General features: G+C 38.4%; 1 protein-coding gene across 2 annotated transcripts in view; it reads right to left on the bottom strand.

Annotated features, from left to right (window-relative positions):
• The window catches only part of Tango1 (transport and golgi organization 1), a 528108-nt gene that overhangs the window by 349127 nt on the left and 153777 nt on the right, over positions 1-25204 (bottom strand). For both annotated transcript variants that reach the window (XM_090376510.1, XM_090376509.1), the window contains exon 9: positions 4755-4832. In XM_090376510.1, the coding sequence (XP_090232636.1) occupies positions 4755-4832 (78 nt within the window). The remainder of the gene's footprint in view (positions 1-4754; positions 4833-25204) is intronic.

Consider the following 25204-nt stretch of genomic DNA (forward strand, 5'->3'; position numbering starts at 1 on the left):
CCAATCCAAAGCAATGCTCCAATGTTGAAGCATCAGTTATTTAATGTCACTGCTCAGATCAGGGATTTGATATTCTATTGTGAAAAGTTATAGGTCAGAAAATTGCTTCTATAGTATTATTCTCTGGTGATGGATATGTCATGACAGATGACAGAAAGGTAATGTTACAGTTTGTGACTGGGTGGAAAACTTGGCAAAGAACTGAGTTTGTGCATTTGGTTATTTTTTTTAGTTTTAAGTTTTAAAGAATGGTAGCCTTGAGAAAATTCCAAACAGGACACACCGCTTATTGTTAAGTTCAAAAGAGAATTCAGACAATTTGTCTTTGCATTTTATTTTCTGATGGCACATACTTTCCATTGTTAAAGGGTGTAATAAAAATTTTAGTAATTCCTCCACAGCTGTACAAGCAATGTTCAAACAACCAATTCTGAGGAAAAATGACCTTTTGAAGGTAGTGTTGTGAAGATATGAATACAAGCAGTCACAGTTTGATATATAACACTCATGATGCTTGCAACATTCTGGGTATGATGTAACAAACTGTGACTGCATTACCATCACCAACTACAATTGTCATTTGAAATTAATGATTTGCATACTTCATCAGTTTAATGCAGTATCCACTGTACTAAAACAAGAGTCAGCACATCCTGAGTACAGGAGTTGTGAAATCTCACAATAAAATACAGGTAATTAATATTATGCTGACAACACAGGTGTACGAACTTAACCAATCCTATTTATTTTATGTTTAAAATATTTTAAATACATAGTATGAAGTATGATGAAAAAATGTTTAATTCTTAAATCTAGGTGTGCATTATAATTGAAAAAATATGATATCTATAAAAGCACCAAACTGCCAATGAGCTGAAGCCACCAGTTGGTAGCAGTAATAATGAAATGAAATTTTGTAGTCTTTCAAAAGATTTGCATCATAACAAATATCACAGTTTAAAAAGTCATTATACCAGCTGATACAAAAAAATTAACACTTTTATGATTAACTAGTCCACAGTTAATAATAAATAATTTTTTTTCCAATAAAATAACTTTATTTGAAAAAAAAAAAAAAAAAACACCATGTATTTATTACACAATATAATATAAATAAACTTATAAGATGAAATTAAAATTAAATGCAAAAACTTTTTTAAAAACAGTCTGGGATTTTTGAATTTCCTTTTCATTTAGCAAATCTTCAATATGTGGATTAATTTTTGATGTTGATGGCAAAACTAATTCAAAGCGGGCATTTTTCAACATAGATTTTTTCTTTAATAAAATTCAATATCAAAAATGTCCGTTCACAAGTATAAGTTGTGCACTCCAACTACTCTAAAGTACTCAACTACTCAACTGGTTGTCATGATCGCAATAACAGGGTACCTACCCGTCCACCGATGAAAGGCCAACAAGCGTTGAAATGGTGCGTCTGAGTGGTAAGAATAAGTAACATCAGTCTTCTCCACTGGTGATGCATCAAGGTAGTGCAATATCATGACAACTCGTGTGCAGATTAAAACATTCTGTATTTTCATTCCAACTATTTCAGAGTTCACTATGAACAAAAAATGGCATATTTACACTGATTTTTCATTAGTGAATTTTCAATTCATAGTCTCATGCATTATGCAAACATCCACTGTAGTTTACACCAATGCATACCATTAGGCATCTGTCATATTGTGGAGTTATACTTCATAACTGGTTGTCATGATCGCAATAACAGGGTACCTACCCGTCCACCGATGAAAGGCCAACAAGCGTTGAAATGGTGCGTCTGAGTGGTAAGAATAAGTAACATCAGTCTTCTCCACTGGTGATGCATCAAGGTAGTGCAATATCATGACAACTCGTTGTGAAGGTAGTCACAATATGAGATACAATTAAATCAACGCCACTCCAACAACTTTAGAGTTCACTACAAACAAAAAATGGTGTCTTTAAACTGATCATTCAATAGCACACAAACAACAAAGCAAGATTGTATAGTTCAGTAAAATCTTGTATATGAACAAAATTCCAATAACAAAAAAAAAAAAAAAAAAAAAAAGTCAATGACTTCTCTAAATCAGAAGTCACTGATTCACAAATTTCTCAAAATTTACCTTACTGTCCAGCATAATTTTGAAATTCAGAAATCTATCTGAATTTTGGATGGAATATTTGGCATTTTATTTTCCAAAATGGATAAGGGGTTTACAAATAGTAACATACATTTCCATTTACTTAAAATTGTTATAAACAATTAAAATGCTTTAAATAATGCTTTTATAGCAGAATTATATCTATCATATCTCAAATCGTTTGGAAAGCTTATTTTTAACTTCATTAAAGTGGGAAATGATCAAGAGAAAAGTACATATTCAAATTATCATAAGAAACCAAAACAATTAAGAAAAACAAAGACCAAGTATAGCACCCCTACTTCACTTTCCATTCTGTGTGTGTGTGTGTCAGGTGGGGGGGAAGGATCAATAACAGTGTTTTGTAATTGTGTCACAATATGCAGTGATGTACCGGGTGATTATAAAATAAGTTTCCCTGTTCAGGATATGCTAGTGTCAAAATGGCTAGATAGAGCGCTGTGAAAATTGGTGGGAATGTCCATTTAGGATATGAGGAAGTGATTTGTAGAAGAAAAAAAATTTGTTCAAATTTCTGCCACCAGGGGAGAAATTTGCACTGTAAACATGAGATGGAATACTTAACTTGGGATTAGATTTTAATATCAGAACTTGGAAATCTACAGACATTGTTCTAGGTGAGATGATATTCTGAAAACGGAGGACTGTGTGCGACACAGTTTCGCGTAACACCTCATTAGGGATGTTCGCTACATGCTGTTTAATGCTTGCTTTCAAATCGACAAGCATCTGTATGCCGCCACGGTAAACTTTGCCTTTCAGGTATCCCCATAGCCAGAAATCACAGGGATTGAGATCTGTGATCGGGCTGGCCAGAACGGCGGAAAGTCTCTACAAATGATGCGATCATTTCCAAATGTTGAATGGAGCAGTTTCTTCACTTGTCGACCAATGTGGGGAGGGGCACCATCTTGTATGAACACTATGGTCTCCAAGCATTGCCTTTCTTGCAGAACGGGAATAATGTGATCTCTTAGAAGAGCACAGTACCGTGCACTAGTTACTGTACACCTTGGGCCATGAGGTGTAGACTCTTCAAAGAAAAATGGTCCAATTATAAACTCTGCTGTGAATCCACACCATACTGTAACATATGGACTTTGTAGTGGTCTTTCTTGCAGAGAAGATGGACGAGAAGTTCCCCATATTCGGCAGTTTTGTGCATTTACAGCCCCATGAAGAGTGAAATGTGCTTCATCAGACCACATGATCATTCAAGCCCACGTATTGTCAAGTTCCATACGAGCCAGAAATTGTAGAGCAAAGTCTTTTCGTTGTTGCTGATCACAAGACTAGTTCTTGCACTACGTGAATCTTGTATGGGAACCAGCGTAAAATTATTCGAAGCACTTTATGTACAGTAGACCAAGGACGGTTCAAGTCTCTTGACACACTTCTGGCACTACTGACTGGTAGTGTTTCGCATTCTGACCTGGAGGCCATTGCAACTGCCACTTCATCAACCACCTCCAATTCCGATACGTGGTCGTCCCCTGCCTGGAATTAAACCTAACTCCCTGGTCGCTAACCGGCCTCCGTAGCCGAGTGGTCAGGAGCAGGAGTACAGTAGCACATGATCTTTGAGTAGACCAGAATTCAAGCCCTGACTGCTAAATACGGTCGATCTGCACTGGACCAGCGTGGCAGATTACGGTCCATTTCTCTCAACATGAATCGTCGAGGAGGCTTCTATCCTGCAGTGGATTCATAATGGCTACAGTTTTACCCTGGTTGCTTCAAATTTCTTTATTAGTTTTCGAAGCCCCACTAATGTCAAAGGTCCTTTACGCAAACCTTTAAGTTTCCGATATTCATGTAGTGCTACATTACTATTATTCTGGTAGAACAGTTTTACTAAAAGAGCACATTCCTTTTTGGTAAGAGTCGATGGTTATTGACGGTGGTGTTGGCTTTTCTGCTTTTATATAACAGGATGCTTTTTATATAACAGCTTTTATATTACACAATGTCATTTGTGTAAGCAGTGTATCTTGAAGTAAATGACAACTTTTACATATGTGCAGCGCCATTCCACCCTAGAAATTTGAACTATTTTTTTTCCTTCTACAAATTGCTTCCCCATACCCTAAATGACATACTCACCGATTTTAACAGCGCTAACTCTAACCACTTTGACGCTAGGGTCTCCTGAAAAGGAAAACTTATTTTATAACCACCTGGTACATTAAATGTGGCCACTTTCACGAGGCATTCAACCTCTGGCATTAATATAATAATTTAACAAAATTCTAATATTTTATCTAACTTGATAAACACTTGTATCAGGAAAATTCAAATTTCTTCAGAGGTTACAAGTTGCCCCTTCCTCCCCGAGCTAGTCTCTGCAACTAAACTTAACAAGGTCAGTGATCTTTAACAAAGAATTACAGACTATAAGCAAAAATAACATCAGTCATAGGAATGCATGTGTATGCACATTATAAATTAAAAAAACATTTCAACACATGCAATGTGTACAAGTAGAAACAAAGGTTCAAACCAGATATAAACAATTTCGTACTAATAAATAACAGAAATCACTTAAATCTTGTATATCTTCATTAAGTTAACATTAATGCAAATCACAAAAAAAGTACTTACTGAAATTTTATTTATACGATCTTCTAGAGATGTAATATTACTCTGCTTTTCCTTTAAACTTGTTTCAAGAACACTAACCTAGGTTGTTAATAAATGAGAAGTGAATTTTTTCTTGCTTTTTTTAAAAACATTTTATAAAAATTTGAATATAAGATCGAAAAAATTAAATACTGATATGGGGGGGCGCAAAAGTAGGTATACAGTTGTGAGTCAGAGAAATTAAATCTTTAAATATTTATTATATATCTTTTATTATTTATGAATTTTTTAAATTTTTTTATGATTTTTCCAGATAATTATGGCTGGTAATTTAACCAATGAAAGTGGATAATCAAACAATACTGGAAGACAGAGAATGCTAAAAAGGTTTGACAGAAATGGGGTGAAGAATTTGATACAGCACCACCAAGTAGGCTAACAATCTACAGAATACGTGATAAATTCGATCAGACTGGGTCCATGTGTAATACGCCAAAGAGTGGCTGACCGGTCAGTGTTACAACCCCTGAAAATGAAATGTTAGTTGCTGTGGCATTTACTCAAAGCCCACGAAAATCAAAAAAGAGAGCTTCTAGTGAGTTAGGCATTCCCTGCAGATCTTTGGATCGTCTGATGCAACATTTAGGTTTGAAAATGTATCGGCCAAGATTAATTCATGGATTATTAGAGGATGATCCGGATTGCCGTTTACAATTCTGCAAGGTAGTTTTGAATGAAGAAAGTGATGGCATCATTTGAAAAATTTGTTGGTCAGACGAAGAAAATTTTAAACTGTCAGGTGCTGTTAATAGGCACAACTGTGTGTCTATTATTCAACAGAAAACCCTCATGTAACAATTGAATCAACCTGGGATTACAGTTTGGGTGGGCCTTTCATGTAAAGGGATCATTGGACCTATCTTTTTCAGTACAACTGTAAACCAACACCTGTATCTTGACATGCTGAAGGACACTGTTTACCAGAATTATGACTACAGCATGCTAATGAGGACTTATTTTTTCAGCAAGATGGGGCTCCTCCCCACTATGCTGTAACCGTGCGTGATTGTCTTGACCAAGATGGATAGGTCGAAGAGGGCCAGTTAATCTCCAGACCTCACCCCAATGGACTTCTTCTTTTGGGGTGTTATCAAAGTATTTTCAAGAAACCACACACTGTTGATGACATGATTCTATTCATAAGAGAAGCATGCCAAGAAATTGATAACAATAAAGACCTTGTGCCAAAGTGTGCTTGAGTGTAGAAACTAGAGTACAGGAATGTGTAAATGCTGAAGGCAAACAATTTGAGCACTTAAGAGATTGTACTTAATTGTAATTTATATGTCATCCTTATTGTGACTTAATAAAGCTATTGTAATAATAATAATGTAATAATATAATAATCATAACTTTGTAATCATCAGCATGTTTTTTTCCATAATAAAAACTGTATACCTACTTTTGGAATAATAATAATAACAATTATTATTACTACTAATGAATATCATATGATGTCATGGAAGATTATATATGCTTATTGTAAAATAACTACAGAAACTGCCTTACTCATTGCTTCTAATATGCACATAAACTAGTCCTAACAGAACAGGGGTAATGTTCCTTTAAAGGTAATGTTAGTTATTTAATGTTGAATCTAATATATTTTGTGATCTCAATTCAAATCTATTTCAAGATAGATATTTTATTGGTTTCTCAACTAATAAATATATTTTTATTTCCAGCTCCACAAGTTCAATGTGCTTGAAGGACAGTAATAAAAGCATTTACTCTTGTTTTCATTGATACTCCAATTATTGTTTTTGTGCTGTGTGCATATGTTAAATTCAGTACAGTGTTTCTTGTGTTTGATTATTGAATAAATAAATGATAAAATGTGCTTACTCACATAGTATTTTGGTTTTGCATGGAGTTTTATAAAATACATTTCATTGTGTGGCTCTTCCAAAAGAGTAAGCACCATGGGCAATGGCTACCAAAATTGTACTATCTTGTGATGTTTCTTTCAGTTCAACAAAAAAAATAACCTTTTTCCTTTGCTTTTCTAGATACCCTCCATTAAAACATAGATCCTTCACCCAGAGAAGTAAAAAGAACCACATGAGAAGTGCTGCAAGATAAAGTGCCTCTGGTAGTATTTTCCTCCCATAAATTACCAGACAAGGGTGCACTTATGAACATTATTTTCGCTTTCTATATCTGTACTATACTCTTCAATTTGAGGATGCAGTCATCATACACATCAGAAACTTGAGGTTCCAAATTATTTCAGAGTTGCATTCTGATGACTACTCTCATCCATCAGGCACAGCAGAAAACCAAAGGTAGAAGGTGCTGATTCCACAGGTAATACTGCAGATACTTTTGGATTCTCTATTGTCAGGAAAACAGGAAATATATTATGCAAAAAAAGACAGGTGATTGTTGTTGTTGTTCGGTTTAACGACACAAGGGCTACTACGGCCAAATTGTGTCTCCTAATCGTTAATTTACAAAAAACGTATTGCTAGAGAGATTAAATTATATACTTCTGTACAAACCAATATGTTTTAGATATAATAAAAGTTCTTCAATATTTGCTTCATTTCCTAAGATGCGAGATAAATCAGGTGATATATTCAATTTAGAGAGAGACTGAAAAGTGTTTGACCGGATGGTTGAATGCAAGGGACAATCAACCAGAAAATGACGGACTGTAAGTTGCGTCTGACAGGATGAGCACTGTGGTGGACTTTCTCCCAATAATAGGAAGAGATGAGTATGGTGAGTGTGTCCAATTCTCAGTCTTGCCAGTACTACTTCCTCTCGTCTGTTTCTTCGGAAGCCAGACAGCCACAGCTTTGGGTCTTCTTTTATTTGGTATAGTTTATTGTTTTTGTCACTTTTCCAGGTCTGTGACCATTTATTGTAGCAGGCTTTGCGTATGACAGACTTAAAATCAGAGAAAGGAACCTGAGGATGTTGTGAGAGAGCGGTTTCCGGATGTTTAGCGGCAAAGTCAGCACTTTCATTTCCCGGAATGCCTGAGTGGCCAGGGATCCAGCAAAATCTGACTGACTGATTGGACACACTGCAAACGAATAGCTGGGAATGAATCTGTTGCAATGTAGGGTGAGAAATGGAGGAATTCTTCCTTATGGCAGAGACAGCACTAAGAGAATCTGTGTAAATTATGGCAGATGAGATGGAAAGCTCAATTATCTTACTAAGCGCTAACTTAATGGCATATAATTCGGCTGTGAAGACGCTGCAGGCAAGCGGTAGTGTGGCTGAAATTGTACATAAAGGGAAAACTGCAGCAGCACCTACCGTACTCTCAGTTTTGGAACCATCCGTATAAATTTTACAGGCATGGTTGTTCATAGCATGAGCTGAATGTAACTGTCTGATATTGCAGGAAGGTATATTTTTCCCCCACTGGAGGAAGTATGTATCTTGAGAGACAGACACATATGTCCAAGGAGCAACAGGTGTAGTTGTGTCTTGGAAAATTTCATTTAAATTGATATTCCAAGTCTGAACAATCTCTTTTATCCTGATAGATGCGGGTCTATTTTCATTTGGTTTGCTCTCATAGAAGGCGTCCCAATGAGTATTATAGAGATACTCCCAACTTGGGTGCGATGGTAGACTCTGGATCTTAGCAGCGTAGCGAAGCAATAGTGTTTTTCTACGCAGATGTAATGGGGGATCATGCGCTTCAATATATAGACTTTGGATAGGAGAAGTCCTGAAAGCTCCCAGCGCAGTCCTCAGAGCACTGTGGTGGATCATATTTAGCCGTTTTAAAGTAGTGCTCCTGGCAGAGTCGTACACTGGACAACCATAATCTAATCGTGAACGGATTAAACTTCTATAAAGATGCAACAAAGTACAGCGATCAGCTCCCCATGACATAGATGAGACCGAACGAAGTATATTTAAATGCTTTAAACAGGAAGTTCTCAAATAACTGATGTGAGCTTGGAAATTTAGTTTGCGGTCTAGTAATAGTCCAAGAAATTTAACGGTATTAACAATTGGGATTGGAGTATTGTTTATTTGTAGTTCAGGTTCCGGATGGAGAGCTCGCTTCTTGCAAAAGTGAGTGACAGTGCATTTCTTTTCTGACAATCTGTAACCGTTCCGTGAAGTCCAGGCCTCTATTTTGGTTATGGCTAGTTGTAGCTGCCGTTCAATGGTATTCATACTTTGAGATTGACAGGAAATGGTAAGATCATCTGCATACATATAAGTTTGAACAGTTTTTGGGATATCTCGTGTCATTGTGCTAACTCGGATTGAAAACAGTGTTGGACTGAGTATTGATCCCTGCGGAACTCCCTCTTCCTGTATGTGAGATGTAGAGAGGACGTTTTTGTATCGGACTTGGAAAGAGCGCAATTGCAGGAAATTTTGAATTGTTTCCGGCAAATGGCCCCGAAGCCCCAGATGGTAAAGGTCCCTAATAATACCATGACGCCATGTTGTATCAAATGCCTTTTCAAGATCTAAATTGACCATGACTAGATGTTGTTTCATGACAAAGGCATTGCGGATATGAGATTCGGCTTTGATAAGCACGTCCAGTGTTGATCTATTTTTCCGAAAGCCATATTGTTGTTCTGGAAGGAGATTCTCTGACTCCAGGATGTAGGTGAGCCTAGTATGAACCATCCTTTCGAAAATTTTTCCCATGCAGCTCGTAAGAGATATTGGCCTGTAATTTTCAACACAGGAAGGATCTTTTCCTGGTTTTGGTAAGGCGATAACGAACGAATGGCGCCATGAAGAAGGATAGGCATTTTCGGTGAAGATCCGATTATAAAAAATTAATAGAGTTCTCAAGTCTTCATCAAGTAAATGCTTTAGCATAATGTAATGAACTCCATCTGGACCTGCAGCGCTATTGGAAGATCTGTTTAATGATTCTTGAAGTTCTATTAATGTAAACGGTTGGTTGTACGGCAGTGAGCGGCGCGTGAAGAAGTTGATTTTATATCGTTCCGCACCTGCTTTGATGTTCTGGAAGGTGGACGCATAGGTGGCAGAAGCTGATATTTTTGCAAATGATTCTGCTAATGCATTTGCAACTTCTTCAGGAGTAGAAATGTCTTTCCCTCTCCAATGAAGTATCGGAGAGGGCAGCCGAGTAAATTTGCCATTTAATGCCTGTATTCTTTTCCAGATGACTCGTGTATCCGTGTCTTTGGTAATGGTTGAGGCAAAAGCAATCCAAGAATCCCGTTTCGCTTTCCGCCTAACTTGTCTAGCTTTCGCTTTGAGTTTTTTATAAGCAATTAGGTTACTAGTGGTGGGATACTTGCGGAAATTATTCCAAGCACGGTTTTTTTCCTGTTTGGCAATTGAACACTCTGTATTCCACCAGTTATTTCTGTGTTTGTGATAAAGCGTGGATTTTGGAATGGAACCATTAGCTGCAGTGAGAATCTGATTGATTATATAAGTATTTACTTCATCAATATGTTGCCTTTGAACATAACATCTGTCTAAGAGTATTTTTGCAGAATACCCTCCCCAGTTTGCCTTTTTAAACTGCCAGTTGGATCGTTGAACAGGATTCGGAGTTACTCTTGTTTGTAGTGAGCAAATAATTGGAAAGTGATCACTGTTAAAGGGATCGGTTAAAACTGACCATGTCATGATTGGAAAGATAGATGGTGAACAAATTGACAAGTCTATTGCAGAAACAGATCCTGTTGCTAGGTGTATGTAAGTAGGAGATCCAGAATTTAATAAATTAAGATCATTATTGTTCATGAATTCCTCCATCAATTTGCCTCTTCTATCCATTGTAGTAGACCCCCACAATGGATGATGTCCATTAAAGTCACCAAAGAGACAAATTGGAGTTGGGAGTTGTGAAATCAGGCTGTCAAGTTCTGAATGCGGAAATGGTAGAGATGGTGAAATATAGATGGAAACAAGGGTAACTGAAATACCAACTGCAATACGAGCTGCGACAACTTCTAAAGTGGTTCTCAATTGGATCGGCCTGGATGGAATGTCGGAGTTAACAAGAATAGCTACTCCGCCACGAGCAGGAGAGTTTGAACTCCTATCTCGTCTGTACATCACATAATTTGAAAATTTTGGTGAAATTTGGGGTGACAAGAAAGTTTCCTGTAGGCATACACCTATGGGATTGAATTGAGCTAGTAAATCCCTTAAGTCATCAGAATGACTACTTAGTCCTCTGCAGTTCCATTGTATGATGTTATACATTATTTAGATTTAGCTGAGGATGATTCGTCTGACTGTTTTTTGTTCGTGGGACATTTCTTCCGGTCTTTTTTTGGGAATGTGGGGCGTCCAATATCCATGGTGTCATCTGCATGGAGTTCTAGAATGGGCTCCTCGTTACTTAGCAGCTCATCTACATCCATATTATTGGTAGGCGATTCCATTTTTTTTGAGACTGAGTGAGATTTTAATTGTTCTTTTTCAACTGAGACTAATGGGGTATGAGTAGGAATACTGATTGGAGTATTTGTGGCTTCGCTAGTTTTTTTCGGAGGATTATCTTTTTTAGAGGTTGAAAGTGTAACTTTAAGCCAATTCGCTAGAGAGGTATTAGGCGGAACTGATACATCCGTTTGAGCTGCAGTAGAAACAAAGTTTCTAGTTCGAGCTGCATAAGAACGACCACTAGGCATGGTCGACATAACTTGTCTACGTGCCTCAGGAAACGTGACTTTATTTTCAATTTTGTATTTTTGTATTTTCTTTCCTGTTATCCATAGCTCACAAGTTTTGGAAAAGGCTGGATGGCTTCCTTTGCAATTTGGACAAACAGGAGTTTTGACTGAACAATCCGCTTGGGTGTGATCTTTAGAGCCACAGATGGGACATGTGGCTTCCCCGCGACAAGCCTGCTGGGAATGGCCGTATTTCTGACATTTAAAGCAACGAACAGGATTCGGGATGTATGGTCGAATCCGGCAGTTTAAATAACCAGCTTTAATAGAGGATGGTAAGTCTGGAGTGCTAAATGTCAGAATGATGGATCTTGTTGGAGTAAGATTTCCATCTTTTTTCGTCATGATCCGTTTTACATTTACTACTTTCTGACTGCTGAGTTCTTGGAGTAGTTCTTCTTCGGAGACTGTAATTAGGTCCCACTCGCTGATGACACCTTTTGATGAATTTAGTGTTTTGTGGGGAGTAATTTCTACTGTCAACCCACCAAATGTTGTTGTTTTTAAGAGCCGCTCAGAATGTTTTGAGGTGGCTGTTTCTATCAGAAGGTCTCCGGATTGCAGTCTTTTAACCATTTTTGGTGATCCAGCAATTGACTCCAAGATTTTCTGAATTAAGAATGGTGACAACTTACCCACAGGTTGGGCAGATAGGGAATGAATCACCAGGAAGTTTGGGCAATCGTCATGACATTCTGCTTCTCTTCGCAGTCTTTTAGGTTGACTTGAGTCATGGTCAGGTTTAGAATCTTCCGCTCTTGAGCTCAAAGGCTCTAAGTTTGGATAATGATTTTTATCCATGATCGCTCCTTTTTGCCCTGGGGGTTTGCCTTTACCTCCCAGGTTACCGGCCCCGCCACGGGGAGGCAGGAGCAGTGCCGCTTGGTGGCCAAGCGTAGAGTTAGTAAGTTAGTACAGCTAGCAAAATTAAAGAAAAAGGTACTTGCCTTCTTCTGGGCTCTCTTCTTAGTGTTTTTAAGTAAGTAGAGCTACTTAACAGAAAATATTAATTCTAAGAGAAAAACAAGGAAAACTCTGTCACTTGGAGGAAAAACGCTTTATAAACTCGCAAGAATCGCTTGGCCACGGAAACACTTGGCACCCGGGGCCAAAGACAGGTGAAACAGGACCAGTGTATGTCTGCAGAATCAAAAGTTAGGGATGCTGGAGAATAGTTATCTTAAAGGACTTTCAAGGAGTGCATTATAGCCTAAGTTGCACATGCACCAACAAATCTAACAACAACAACAACTTTCAAGGACTGCTGACTACCAGCAGTCCTTGAAATCCCCAGCACCTTGCTTTCCAGGCTGCTTCTCATTCCAATAGAAGCAGTGCAAGCATCACTTTCACCTCTGCCTGCAGCTACTGGTAATCTATTAGTCTGTGAATCCTCCCAAGCTAGCAGTTTTTTGACCCACCTGACACTGCCTCAATAGCAACAGCAAATATTCTCACACCCTTCCTATTTACGTGTATTCCATCTCTCTAGAAGAAGTCTTGTTAACAAGCAATCACAGACCATGCTGAGAACAATTCTACCGAATGAGCCTTCTACAATCTCTCCAGGACCAAACTGATTGACAAGGCCTCATGATAAACTCCCTCCTATTGTGTCTAGACAGAACTGTAGATACTTTCAATTTTAACCCTAACTTGCAACTTTTTTTAAAATATTGATCTGTACTTATTAAGTAAGTCTACATATCTTCTACCCTTAATGCCATTAGTAGTGTGTACAACAATATCACCTTTTGTGCTCTTAAAAGATGATATCTGGTCTACAATATCATTAATTTTTGCCCCTGGCAGACATGCCCTGGTCCTATTCCACCTATCCTTTCTGCACAATATATTTCCCGTTTTTTTGACAATTGAGTCACCAACAATAACTAGCTCCTGTGGGATCAGTGCATTCAGCCTTGAAGATTTCTGCTGTGTTGCCTGATGTACAAGAGTAAGCTCTGGCGTTAAGTTGGACAGCTGAGAGCTTGATAGGTCCCCCCATTTTAGATGCCCATCAGAACATTAAGTTGCCTAATTTCTTCACACGCTCTGCACCTATTACACACAAAGACATTCTCTTTGGCTAGATCACGTCTTGTTCCCAAAGGTTCCGCATACATTTCACAAGTTGCACATTTTTTTTAGACTGTGATGCATGGGAGAATCGCCCCCTTCGGTTCTCCCCAAGCCACAGTTCTCCCTCTACTTTGTGCCCGTTGCTTTGCTGCTCTGGTCTGCGGCATGATTTCCATTTAAAGTCAATTTAATTGACTGACAACATTACACTAAGCTAACAGATTCCTAAATGCAGTGATATGTGTTACAATATCTAGTTTTACATTATACTTACGCTATCAAGTGTTGTGTTAGTTGTCTGACGGCACCGGGGGTTTCCTCCATCTCTGCACTACGTTTGTAAATTCTAAGTAGTTATAATAGATAGTAAAATTAACTATCTATCGCCAACCTACATGATTCGAACTCTCGAGCACCCTATTTACAGTAATATATCTATGCCAAATCACCGATCCTAAAAGCTCTACAGATATTAATGTTGTACGTTACGGACTACGCGATAAAGTTAAGTTATTAAAACACATATGTAGGGTGCCTCCGTAGCCAGGTGGGCAGAACAGCAGTGCGTAGCACACGTAACTCCAGTAACTGCTATTTTGATACTAAAACAATGGTCGCAGAATTTGAACATTCCTATCGATACAACAATGCTGGTAGAAATCGATTGACGTGTTTTAAGCAATTACAAGGGCCAATGAAAGAACAAATACACCGAATTAATTAGGAATCACAAATACTACACTACTAAATTTAAATCAAAAGTTAGAGAAAAACAATAATTTCAAATCATAAATAACATTACACTTAGCAGCTTCCGGAAACAGCCTTATCAGTCTAAACTGTTGGTAATAATGATCTTAAGAACAGGCAATCTAAGGATTTACTGAATAGGGATGAGGCAATGGCGAGAAAAAGCTGTGAGTTAACACTAAATTTGAAACTTTCTCGAATTTTGCTCAAGAATAGGAGAAAGTATATGATGATGAATCCAGTCATGAAGCAATTTCTTCAAGGCTTATGGAGAAAAATATTTCTTAGCATAGCCTAAACTTGTTAATAGGACAGACTGCTTTTACAGTCTGTATGATAAGCTTAAGTAAAATGGGTGCAAGAATTTTTGCTGATGCTATTCAGGCAGTGTAAGGTGGATTGAAAAACTGCTAATTGTAGGTAATATATAGACTAATAATTCCAGGCAGCCATAAGCAAATGTGAAACTGATCCTTGCAGTGCTTCTATTTTGACATGCAATAGCCTAGAAAATAAGGTAAGAGGGAGGATTACAAGGGGCAGGTCCTAATGAAAAAAGCAGTCTCATGAGGGCATCCAAGTCCATTGGCTGTGTATATTGGTTGCGTTGATGGCAGAAATAGGAAATTTGAGCCAAATTTCCTGTTCAAAAAACAGATTTTTTGGAAAAAGCAGGAGATGGATACTAGTAACCAATCCTATATTTTTAAATATAGGATTGTTTACAAGTATAGTACGCTTTCAAATATTAGCATACCAAAGATTTTTCTGTCTGTTTCTTTTTGGATTTTCTGTTAGATATTAAGTAACTGTTTCAAGTTGTAGACTACCCTACTTAGGAACATTGAGTAAAAGATTTCTTTATCACAATAACCCTGCTGTCTAGATTTAGCTGTCAAGAGCTTTTCCAAAGCTTCACCAGAAAGAGATCTGAATTTATTATTTTTTCCCCCTCACCTGGGTTGAATATTCTCTCACATTCAGTATTGATCAGAGGAACTCTTAAAATGCCAAGTATGACTTGCGATAAGAGTTGTTATATTTCAAGCTTCTTTATTCTGTTCCGTAAACCAGAGACCACCATATTAATTCCTTCTTTCTTAAAAATAACATCTGGAAAGTTCTCACATGGAACCTGACAGCACTATGCTGCAAAACACCTACTGGTTTATCTGTATATTTACCTTTAATGATACCAAGAAGTAGCAGAAAAATAATAATTTCACAAGATAATTCCACAAAATAATTTCAAATATAAAAATGATGCACTGCCAACTGATGAAATTTGTGCTATCTTGGCATTTATAAGAACTTTTTTCAATGGGAACTTGCACAATGTAATCTCATGCAGCAACAGAGAAGTCTTCCTCTTGAACAAAAGAAAGGAATTTTCTCCTCTTGTTTTAGTTTTCCCTCATGATCTTGGCAGTAGAAATGCATCTTTCTTATTTAGTCTGCTATGGAACTAACTTATGGTAACTTGATTAGTAAACACCAGATCATGCACACTGTCAACAACTTCTGGAGTGATGGATATTGCAGGTCTTCCAAATTAGAGTCATGTCTAACTTCTTAACCATTAAATAGGAAGGGATATCCTCTCTGAATGCTGAGCAGTCAGAAGGAAAACTGGACAGATACTCAAATGCAATAAACAGTCAGCAATCCGTAAGATGAAGCGTGTTTAGATCTTTGCACCAAACAAGATCAAAAGCCTTAGAAATGTCAAGGGCATTAGCGTTAGTAGAGGTATTTGATGCAAGAAAGCAAGCTTATGCAGCATCAGCCAAAAAAATAAATAAATAAATAAATAAAAAATAACCACTTCCACTTCACCCCTCTGTTCATTCGAAATACCTGTCCAGCTGAGCCTTAAACTTATTTAGGCTATCAACTTCCATGACAAGGGATGGAAGTGTATTCCACCAACCAACCACCCGCTGGCTAAAGGCAAATTTCCTCACGTCTATCCTACATCTGTCTTTTCTCAATTTGAATTTCTGCCCTCTCAGGTGATTATTCTGAGCAAGAGGAAGAATCCCATCAGCATTGAGCATGCTCAAACCATTCAAGGCTTTATACACCTCTATCAGATCACCTCGCTGGTGCCTAGTCCCCCAGACACTGTAATTTGCAAAACTTAAGCCTTTCTTCGTAAGAGCACCCCTTTGTTCCATTCACTAATCTTGTTGCCCTTCTCTGTACTCGTTCCAGCATCTCTACATCCTTCTTGAAATGAGGCCTCCAGACCTGTATACAGTACTCTAGGTGCGGCCTGACCATTGCCTTATACAAGGGAATAATCACCTCCTTATCCCTGCTAGAAAAATTCCTATATATCATTGACAATACACCATGAGCTACTCTTGCAGCCCGTCTGCACTGCTCAGAAAATTTCATAACTGCCTGCACAACTACCCCCTGGTCCCTTTTCATAACTGCCTGCACAACTACCCTCTACCACTGTTAGTGTAGTACCACAGAGTTGATACGTTGCTCTGGGGTTGCTGTTTCCCATATGTAGTACTTTACATTTGTCAATGTTAAACTTCATTTGCCACCTCTCAGCCCATCTGCTCAACCTTTCCAGATCCTGTTGCAGTAGCATAGTGTCAGCAGTGTCCTTGACAACCCTGCCAACCTTCATATCGTCTGCAAACTTGGACATTAAGCTTGATATACCATCTTCAATATCATTTATAAATATGGAAAACAATAATGGACCCAATACTAAACCCTGAGGGACTCCACTAATAACATTAGTCCACGATGAGCAGTGTCCATTGATTACCACTCTCTGTCTTCTCCCCCTCAACCACCCCTTTATCCATAGCAGCAATTTGCCTCCAATGCCACACTTCTCCAATTTGTGCAGCAGTCTTCCATGTGCAACAGTAACAAAAGCCTTTCTAAGATTCAAGTATATAATATCAAAGTTATTCCCTGCATCCAGTTCTTTTGTGACTGCATCATAGTATCCAATCAAATTGGTTAGGCAAGACTTCCCCTTAACAAAACCAAGCTGTGTCTGAGCTATAACTGAAGTCTTGTCTAGATGATCCTGCAGTGCTTCTTTAACCAGTGCCTCCATTAATTTTCCAGGAACAGAAGTTAAACTAACAGGTCTATAATTACTTGTGTCGCCCTTTGATCCTCCTTTGTGAATTGCGGTCACATTTGCACATCTCCAGTCCATGGGTACTTCCCCTGAGTCCAAGGAAGCTCTCATAATTATGGCTAAGGGTTTGCTTACTTCCTTTGCTGCCTTCTTTAATATAACTGGATAGATCCCATCCACCCCAGGTGCCTTTCTTGTATTTATCTTTGGCGCACTATGATCTCCGTTGTCGATGCGCCAATAAACACCAAAACAACAACAACAACAACATTGTATTTATCTTCAACAATTTCTCCTCCACTTTACTCTCAGTTATTACAAGATTCTCTAGCTTACTGGCAGAGTTGAATACACCTCTGGCATTCCCCTCGCTGAATAACTCCTCATGTGTGAATGTCGATGCAAAATATTCATTCAGTTTGTTAGCTACCTGAGCAGGATCATCAACAATTGACCCATCGATATCAAGTGGACCAATCTGATTCATCCCCTTCCTTCTAGAGTTTACATAAGTAAAGAACTCTTTGCTGTTTTTCTTTGCATCCCTTGCCAAAGATTTCTCGTAATCTGCCTTCGCCTGCCTAACCTCCTTTGTAACTTGGTTACAGAATAACTTGTATCTATCATAGGCTTCTGTGTCATGTGTTAATTTGTATGTATCCCATGCATTTTTCTTCTCTGCTATATGCCTCATTAGTTCATCTGACATCCACTTAGGCCTAAACCTTGAACAATATTTCTTAGTTGGTATGTAAAGCCTAGTAGCTTCCAAGATAAGTTCTTTGAATGCTTCCCATTTTGAATTTGCTGTTGGTAACATCATCTGTTGGTCCCACGACCAACTGATGATGAGGGCAACTGAGTTTCCTTGAACTTTTCCATTAATTTTGTTTACAGACAGATAGCATAAGCCAGTATATCACCAGTGGACTGACACTGACAGAATTCATACTGGTGATAATTATATGAAAGATTTAAGACAGTTTAGGAGTTGGGTTAATGGATTTCTCCATTACAACACAGAACAGGAGTAAGCTTACGATTACAAGATTCAAGAACAAGTGGAGAAATTCCATCAGAATCTGGAGATTTGCCATAAAGATTGTTCAAAATTCTTCTGGCATCATTTTGGTGGATGATGACAGGAAGTTGAGTGGAGTGTAATGAGAATAGTGGAAGTGGTTTACCAAGATCATCAGTACAAGAGTAAAAGTAGGCTGCTAGAAAGTCGGCTTCATCTTTAGCTGAGGTGGCAATAGAACCATCAGTTTTTGACAGAGGTGGGAGTATAGATGGGCAAAAGTTGTGGACAATAGCTTTGGCAAGAGACCAGAATGCTCAACTACCATTTGGACAAGGAGCAAGTTTTCTATTCTTAGTCTGTTCAACTTTAGTTAGCACTGATTAATAACTGTTTTACAATTATTGCAAGCTTTGGAGTAGGCAGAAAATGAACGCGAATTTGGATGCAAATCAATTAGAATATTCAACATTCTTATCTTGAACAACCTTAGCATATTTACATGACGCTTGAGATATAAACTTAAGTGAGAATAATCATTAAAATAAAAATAATAATAAAAAAAAAAAATAATAATAATAAAAAAAAATAAATCGTTACGTATAATTTCACAATTTTCGCTCTTCTGTCTTGCCATGCTGCTGGCATTTTTATTTATTTTTATTTTTATTATTATTTTTATTTTAATCATTATTCTCACTTAAGTTTATATCTCAAGCGTCATGTAGAGGAAAATGCTCTTTGCTGCCTCTGATGTATGCTTTACCCTTCTTTTAATGTAAGATTCAGTTTTCAATTATTTCAAACATTATTCAAATATAAGTATATCACATGACAGTAGTGGGCTGATTTGCTAACGCTGCGCCTGTGCTGCCATCCATAGTTCATGTTTTGCCTATATAATCTGGTTAAGATTACTTTTGTCAGTGGTGTGGCTTTGCATTTGAGTGCTTGTATCTGTCCTATTTTTAATTTTCGCTGCATCAGGACCACCGCTATTCAAGTCCTCTGCACTGGCGGTTCGATCTGGGGATCGGATAGTGGTGCTGATCTTTCGATTGATTCGCCTTTGCGGCGATTTGTCTAGCGATCGAAATGCAGCGATCCCCTGACCATTATTTGCTTTGTGGTCCTCTGTTGAGATGGGGCATAATGGCCAGTCTATTTCTGTTTTCGTTTTATTTTATTTTATTGTAGTTGTTCACATCTCTGCCTGTGATATTTCACATAAATTTGGACCTGGTGCCCATCAGAGGGGCGCCGTTAAATTTTATTTAATTGGCTATTCAAAATTTAATTGATTATATTTTATTATCTTTGTATTTGGGCTTTCTAAATTGTCTTCGAGAGTTTCTGCTGCAATAATTTTATTCTCTTCCCTTCCTGTTGGTTTGATCGTTACGTATATCACAATTTTCGCTCTTCTGTCTTGCCATGCTGCTGGCATTTTTATTTATTTTTTATTATTATTTTTATTTTTTTATTTTTATTATTATTTTAATCATTATTCTCACTTAAGTTTATAACGCAAAAAGAAAAAAAAAAAATTTATCGCTTTTTACCGACAATCTAAGTTGTGGCTCGGGTATACCCGGGATCGCATACCCGAGCCACAAATTATATCTTGTAATGTCTTTAAACTGTCCTACACTCTTTATTTTTATTTCTCCGAAATTATTAGGGCAATCCAAGGACGTAGGAGAAACTATTTCTTATCTATACCACTATTTTTCGGCTTTGTGGAGTTCAGGTTCTATTATTTCTACTCCTTTAGTTTTTCTTCTTACTATCTGCATGTTTCTCTTTGCGTTAACTTAAATTTAATTTTTTATTTATATTTATTTTTACCATATCCATCACATAGGGGGCACCACATTATTTTGACGACTATTACATTACACTATTAGATACGATAAATATGTAGTGTGTATTATATATTTAATCTTATTTTAATCATTAAATTATGTTCTCTGTCGGACCAACGATGATTAATATATGCTTACATTTATATTTTACTTATATTTCTTACATTTGATTCTAATATTTCTAATATTTCTTAACTTTTTATTTACATTTGATTTATATTTGGCCTATATTGGTTTATATTTAAATTACTTGCATATATTGATCATTACAGAAACAGAGAACCGCTTATCGTTTTTTGCCTTCAGTCTGGGTGGTCGGCCCCAGTTGAAGTCATCTAGATTGTCGGTAAAAAGCGATAATTTTTTTTTTTTTTTTTTTTTTTTTTGCGTTTTCTTAAGTCCCTGATAGTATTATTATTTGATTGATTTACTTTTTCTATTATTTTCTATTATCCTTAATATTTTATAGACATTATGGGTGTATTGCATGATTGCTTGCAACTGCATTGACCCATAAATATTAGTTACAGTTACTGTCGTTTTAACTTTCTTTTTTTATCACTAATATAAATATAAATATAATTAATTACATATACATGTAGCTAATAGAGAATTAATATATGCAATGAGCTGAGAGAGAGAGAGAGAGAGAGAGAGAGAGAGAGAGAGAGAGAGAGTAAGCTTATATTTGAGCAAAAAACAGCCAGGTATGGCTGCCATGAGCCAAATAATGTGCAGAACCCTGCATAAGAAAAAATACAGTAAACTCAATAAATGTTATTGAGTTTGCCCTTGATAACATATTTCCTATGTTATCAAGGGCTAGCACCATTCAACATACATAAACCATAATTAGCTGTAGTAAACTGTTTCAGTTAAGTCTTTACAATCTGGTACCTACCCATTCTGATCAATCGTTGCACGTAGCAGTAACTGATAGGCCTAGCCCTTCCCACTGGTTGCTTTTTACTTAACGTTAAGAGGGAATTAATTTCCTTCCCTTGCTGCTGTTTTAAAATTGGCAAATGAATTCCTGATTATAAAACAGCCGCAAGGGGAATAAACACACAAACTAAAATGGGTACCACATACTGAAGAGGTCAGAGCTCCTAATCACGGCAAGGAAAACGATGAAAAGGAAGGCCTATGCTTGTTAATCACTGCTACTCACAATGATTGATCGGAAGGGGTACCATGTTGTAAAGCCTAACCATCAGTTTCTGATTGTTATCTATCAGTTATAGCTAGGCCTAAAGGTTGGTCCCATGGCCAGCCAATTATAGGAGTAAATGACACTATGCTACACTTGCAACAATTTTGCTTACTTAATTGCTGAACTCGATATTCTAGGGTTCTGGATAGGGTTTTTTTTTTTTTTGTATAGATGTTTTACCCATACAAACTTGCACCTTTTCGAAAGATGATCTAGATAGACAGATTGAAATGTGCTTGCTATACCTGTGGCAACATGGCACAGAAGCAATGTCTAAAACCTGCAGAAAATTATCACAATCCACAAATTGCTGGATCAAGTGCAGTGGCCCCTGAAGGCTTGTTTTTTGTAAGACCTGTTGTCTTTTAAAAATCTTAGCTCACGCCTCAGCCCAGAGGTGATCACGATGGCAATGTGCTCATGCCATAGGCACAAAGTGAACACCACAGAATCAAAGGCAAGGGATAGCGTCTCCCACTCCCCACCTCTGTCGCCAGCGGGCTACTCCGGCGAAGTTGACTGCAGGTCACCTAATGCAAGCATGTCCGATTTCACCAGTTTTCCTATGCCGAGACGCTCAGGTGCAAACTGATCAGGTCCTAGAGCAGCATGAGGAGCTCATGTGTCAGAATTGTAGTAAAATGGGCAAGATGTTTACCTTATTTGAGAATATTCTGAGAAAGCTCTGCACAGAGAATACAACCCTAAGAGAGTCAATACATCAACTGGAAGACCTACACAACATTCTACGCACAATTCTGTGTCCTTGCTGCTGGAATTCATCAGTAAGCCCATTCCGAATACAGACTCCTTACCTATGCAAATTGTTCAACACTCGAAACAAATGGTTTCCTGACTCCCGCATTATGCGGCTCCCAAACAGAGATGGTACCTGCAATTCTTTCGCCTTCATCCCCTGCCCTGGAAGTCACGAAAGCATGGGGGAAGAAATCAGCAATAAGCAGAAGTAATGTGCCTCCCAAGCAAGGCAAGGACAGTCTTAGTAAAGAAAACTTTGTCAACCGAGCAGATCAGAATCATGATGCAGTTATTGGCTCTAACCCTAACAAACTAGGTATCAAAATCATGCAACGTAGAGGAAGGAGGTATAAACCATCCAGCATACTTATAAGTCGACTATCCCCGGAAACAATGGTGGAACAAATTGAAACCCTTCTGAAGCAGCTAGACATACCCGGTACCCCCATCAGGGTTCCCACCAGGCATCCAAGCTATGCCTCTTTCCGGATCAAGATCAAAGATCCTAATATAGAAAGGTATCTAAACACAGATATCTGGCTGCAGGTCTCCTGGTAATGCCATCTTTCAGCGACCATAATGCGCAACCAGCGGTACATGCGATCTCAAGACCAGAGGTGGGCAGGGTGCATCTCTCTGCATAGCTAGGCAGCAAACTAGATTGTACCTTTCAACCTGAAGAAAGAAGAGCAGCCACTGTGTTGACTAAATCCTGCAATCATCTCGTCAAGTCTGATAACCAGATACAAGTGAAGATTACTAGTAGGGTGGGTCCTAGTGCCACACCCTGCTTAAGAGGAATCCACCTACAATCAGCCACCATCCTCAGGGAAAGGAACCCTAGAAACTTAATCCAGATCAAGCCTGTCAACCATAAAATAAACATGTGAAATGCTTCATGCAGAACATCAGGAGCCTGAAGAACAAGCTCAGTGCCCTGATTGAAATACTTCTAAGTGCAGATCTGACGGCACTGGGGGTTCCCCCCATCTCCGCGCTACGTTTGTAAATTCTAAGTAGTTATAATAGATAGTAAAATTAACGATCTATCGCCAACCTACATGATTCGAACTCTCAAGATTTTGTTATCCTTATTGAAACCTGGGATGACATGGACATATCACCTTTAACCACCAACATTGGTTATCAGAACAGGAAAAATAGGAAAGGAGGGGGCGTCTTAATCTGCCAAAGGCAACAGTTCCCTCTGATCAAATCTTTGGCATACCCTGGTAACGATTTTGAGGCTGCACTGGGTTGCTATCTAGTTAATGGACTACAGTTGCTAGTATGTGCAGTTTACTTACCCTCACCCGTTGCAGACCAATGCATTACTAATTTTTCTGCTTGGCTCCTGGCCTCTATCAAGTGCAACCAGAAGTTAATAATTCTCGGAGACTTCAACCTGCCCCTACCAGCTGCATCAAAGCTCCTCGATCAGTTAATTTCGGATCTGTCGAGTCTCAACATCCACTGCATCTGTGTCCCCCCCCTCACAGAGAAGCCACATTACAGAGAATCTTTTCCAGCCATGGGAGTGTTGAAGCTGTAATCAGTTCTAATTCGGCATTTCCCTCCGACTACAGGCCAATCAAAGCTTCTCTCATCCTGTTGAAAGAATGCTATAACCAACCAAAAAACAAACTCAACTGAAATGATCAGGAGGCTGTATATGATCCAAAATACCTAAAAATTGAAACAGCAATGGATCTCTTTAGACTCTACCCCCTGGCAAACTCTCAGTGAAATTGATATAGAGGAAGCTGTTTGGCTGCAGAAATGGTTGTCTTTCATTGCTAGAGTGGCCATGTCAAGAGTTTGCGTCATCTGCCCACACTCGAAGCTGTGGTGGTCCAGCATTCTTATGCACCAGTTTAAAGAAAAACAACGGCTACATGCCCAATTCAGGGGATCACCCACAGAAAGATCATACTCAGCGTACTCAATAGCCAGATACAATTTCCAGAAATCCAAGAAGCAGGCTATCAAACTCGTTCATGGAGAAGACGATAGTGTGTGTGTGGACAGCGATCCTGGTCAGCAGAATTGTTAGACCTGGCCGAATAGTGCGATCATGTAACCTGGTTCGTCAAAACAGCCAGTGCAGCTGCGGACTCCCCCTAGAACAGTGTCCACTACGACATAACTAATCTCAATAATGTGATGACTGATGAAGAGGAGCTAATCAAGGCCATCAATGCCCTGTCCAATAAGAAATCAATGGGAAGTGACTCTATTCCCACCTTTTGCCTTAAATTTGCCTCCTACTTCATCAGCGATGAGCTGACTAAGTTGTTTAACAGAATTTTTACAACTGGGAGTCGTCCCAAATGCCTGGCTGAATTATAGAGTCATCCCAATTCCAAAGGTGCAGAATCCGACCTCTACTGCTGACTATAGGCCTGTTTCAATCTCCTCCCCTTTTCTCAAATGCCTGGAGAAGTGCTTGTTTAAAGTGGTTACCAATCGGATCCTTTCCCAGAGACCTCAGCATACACATTACGTGCTCTCACAAGATCGCCAATAACATGCATACAGGCTATGAATTTGAAAACCCTTCACGGCTGGGAGCAAGACTATGTTATGCATGCTGTTTTTCTAGATCTGAAAGTGGCCTTTGACTCAGTGCAAGTTAAGCCTCTTATGTGCCTCCTGGAGGACTACTATGGTTTCACGGGTAATGTCTCGAAGCTCCTCAGGAATCTGCTAACCAAGAGGTGCCTTACCATCCAGCAAGGGAATAACTACATCACAAAACAGGTGGAAATCAGTATACCCGATGGATCGTTGTAAGCACTGCTTTTTTCAGCAATATTTATTCCACTAATGAATGAAATACCTGTATTTATGGCCTACGCAGACGATATTGTATGTTACCTCTCAAGCCTGGCTAACACCTCACCAAACCAGGCAGAGGAATTATCGAAGTCTGTCATCCTGAACA

This window comes from Mastigoproctus giganteus, chromosome 6 (genome assembly GCF_048544385.1).
Source record: "Mastigoproctus giganteus isolate SK-2022 chromosome 6, ASM4854438v1, whole genome shotgun sequence".
NCBI lineage: Eukaryota > Metazoa > Arthropoda > Arachnida > Uropygi > Thelyphonidae > Mastigoproctus > Mastigoproctus giganteus.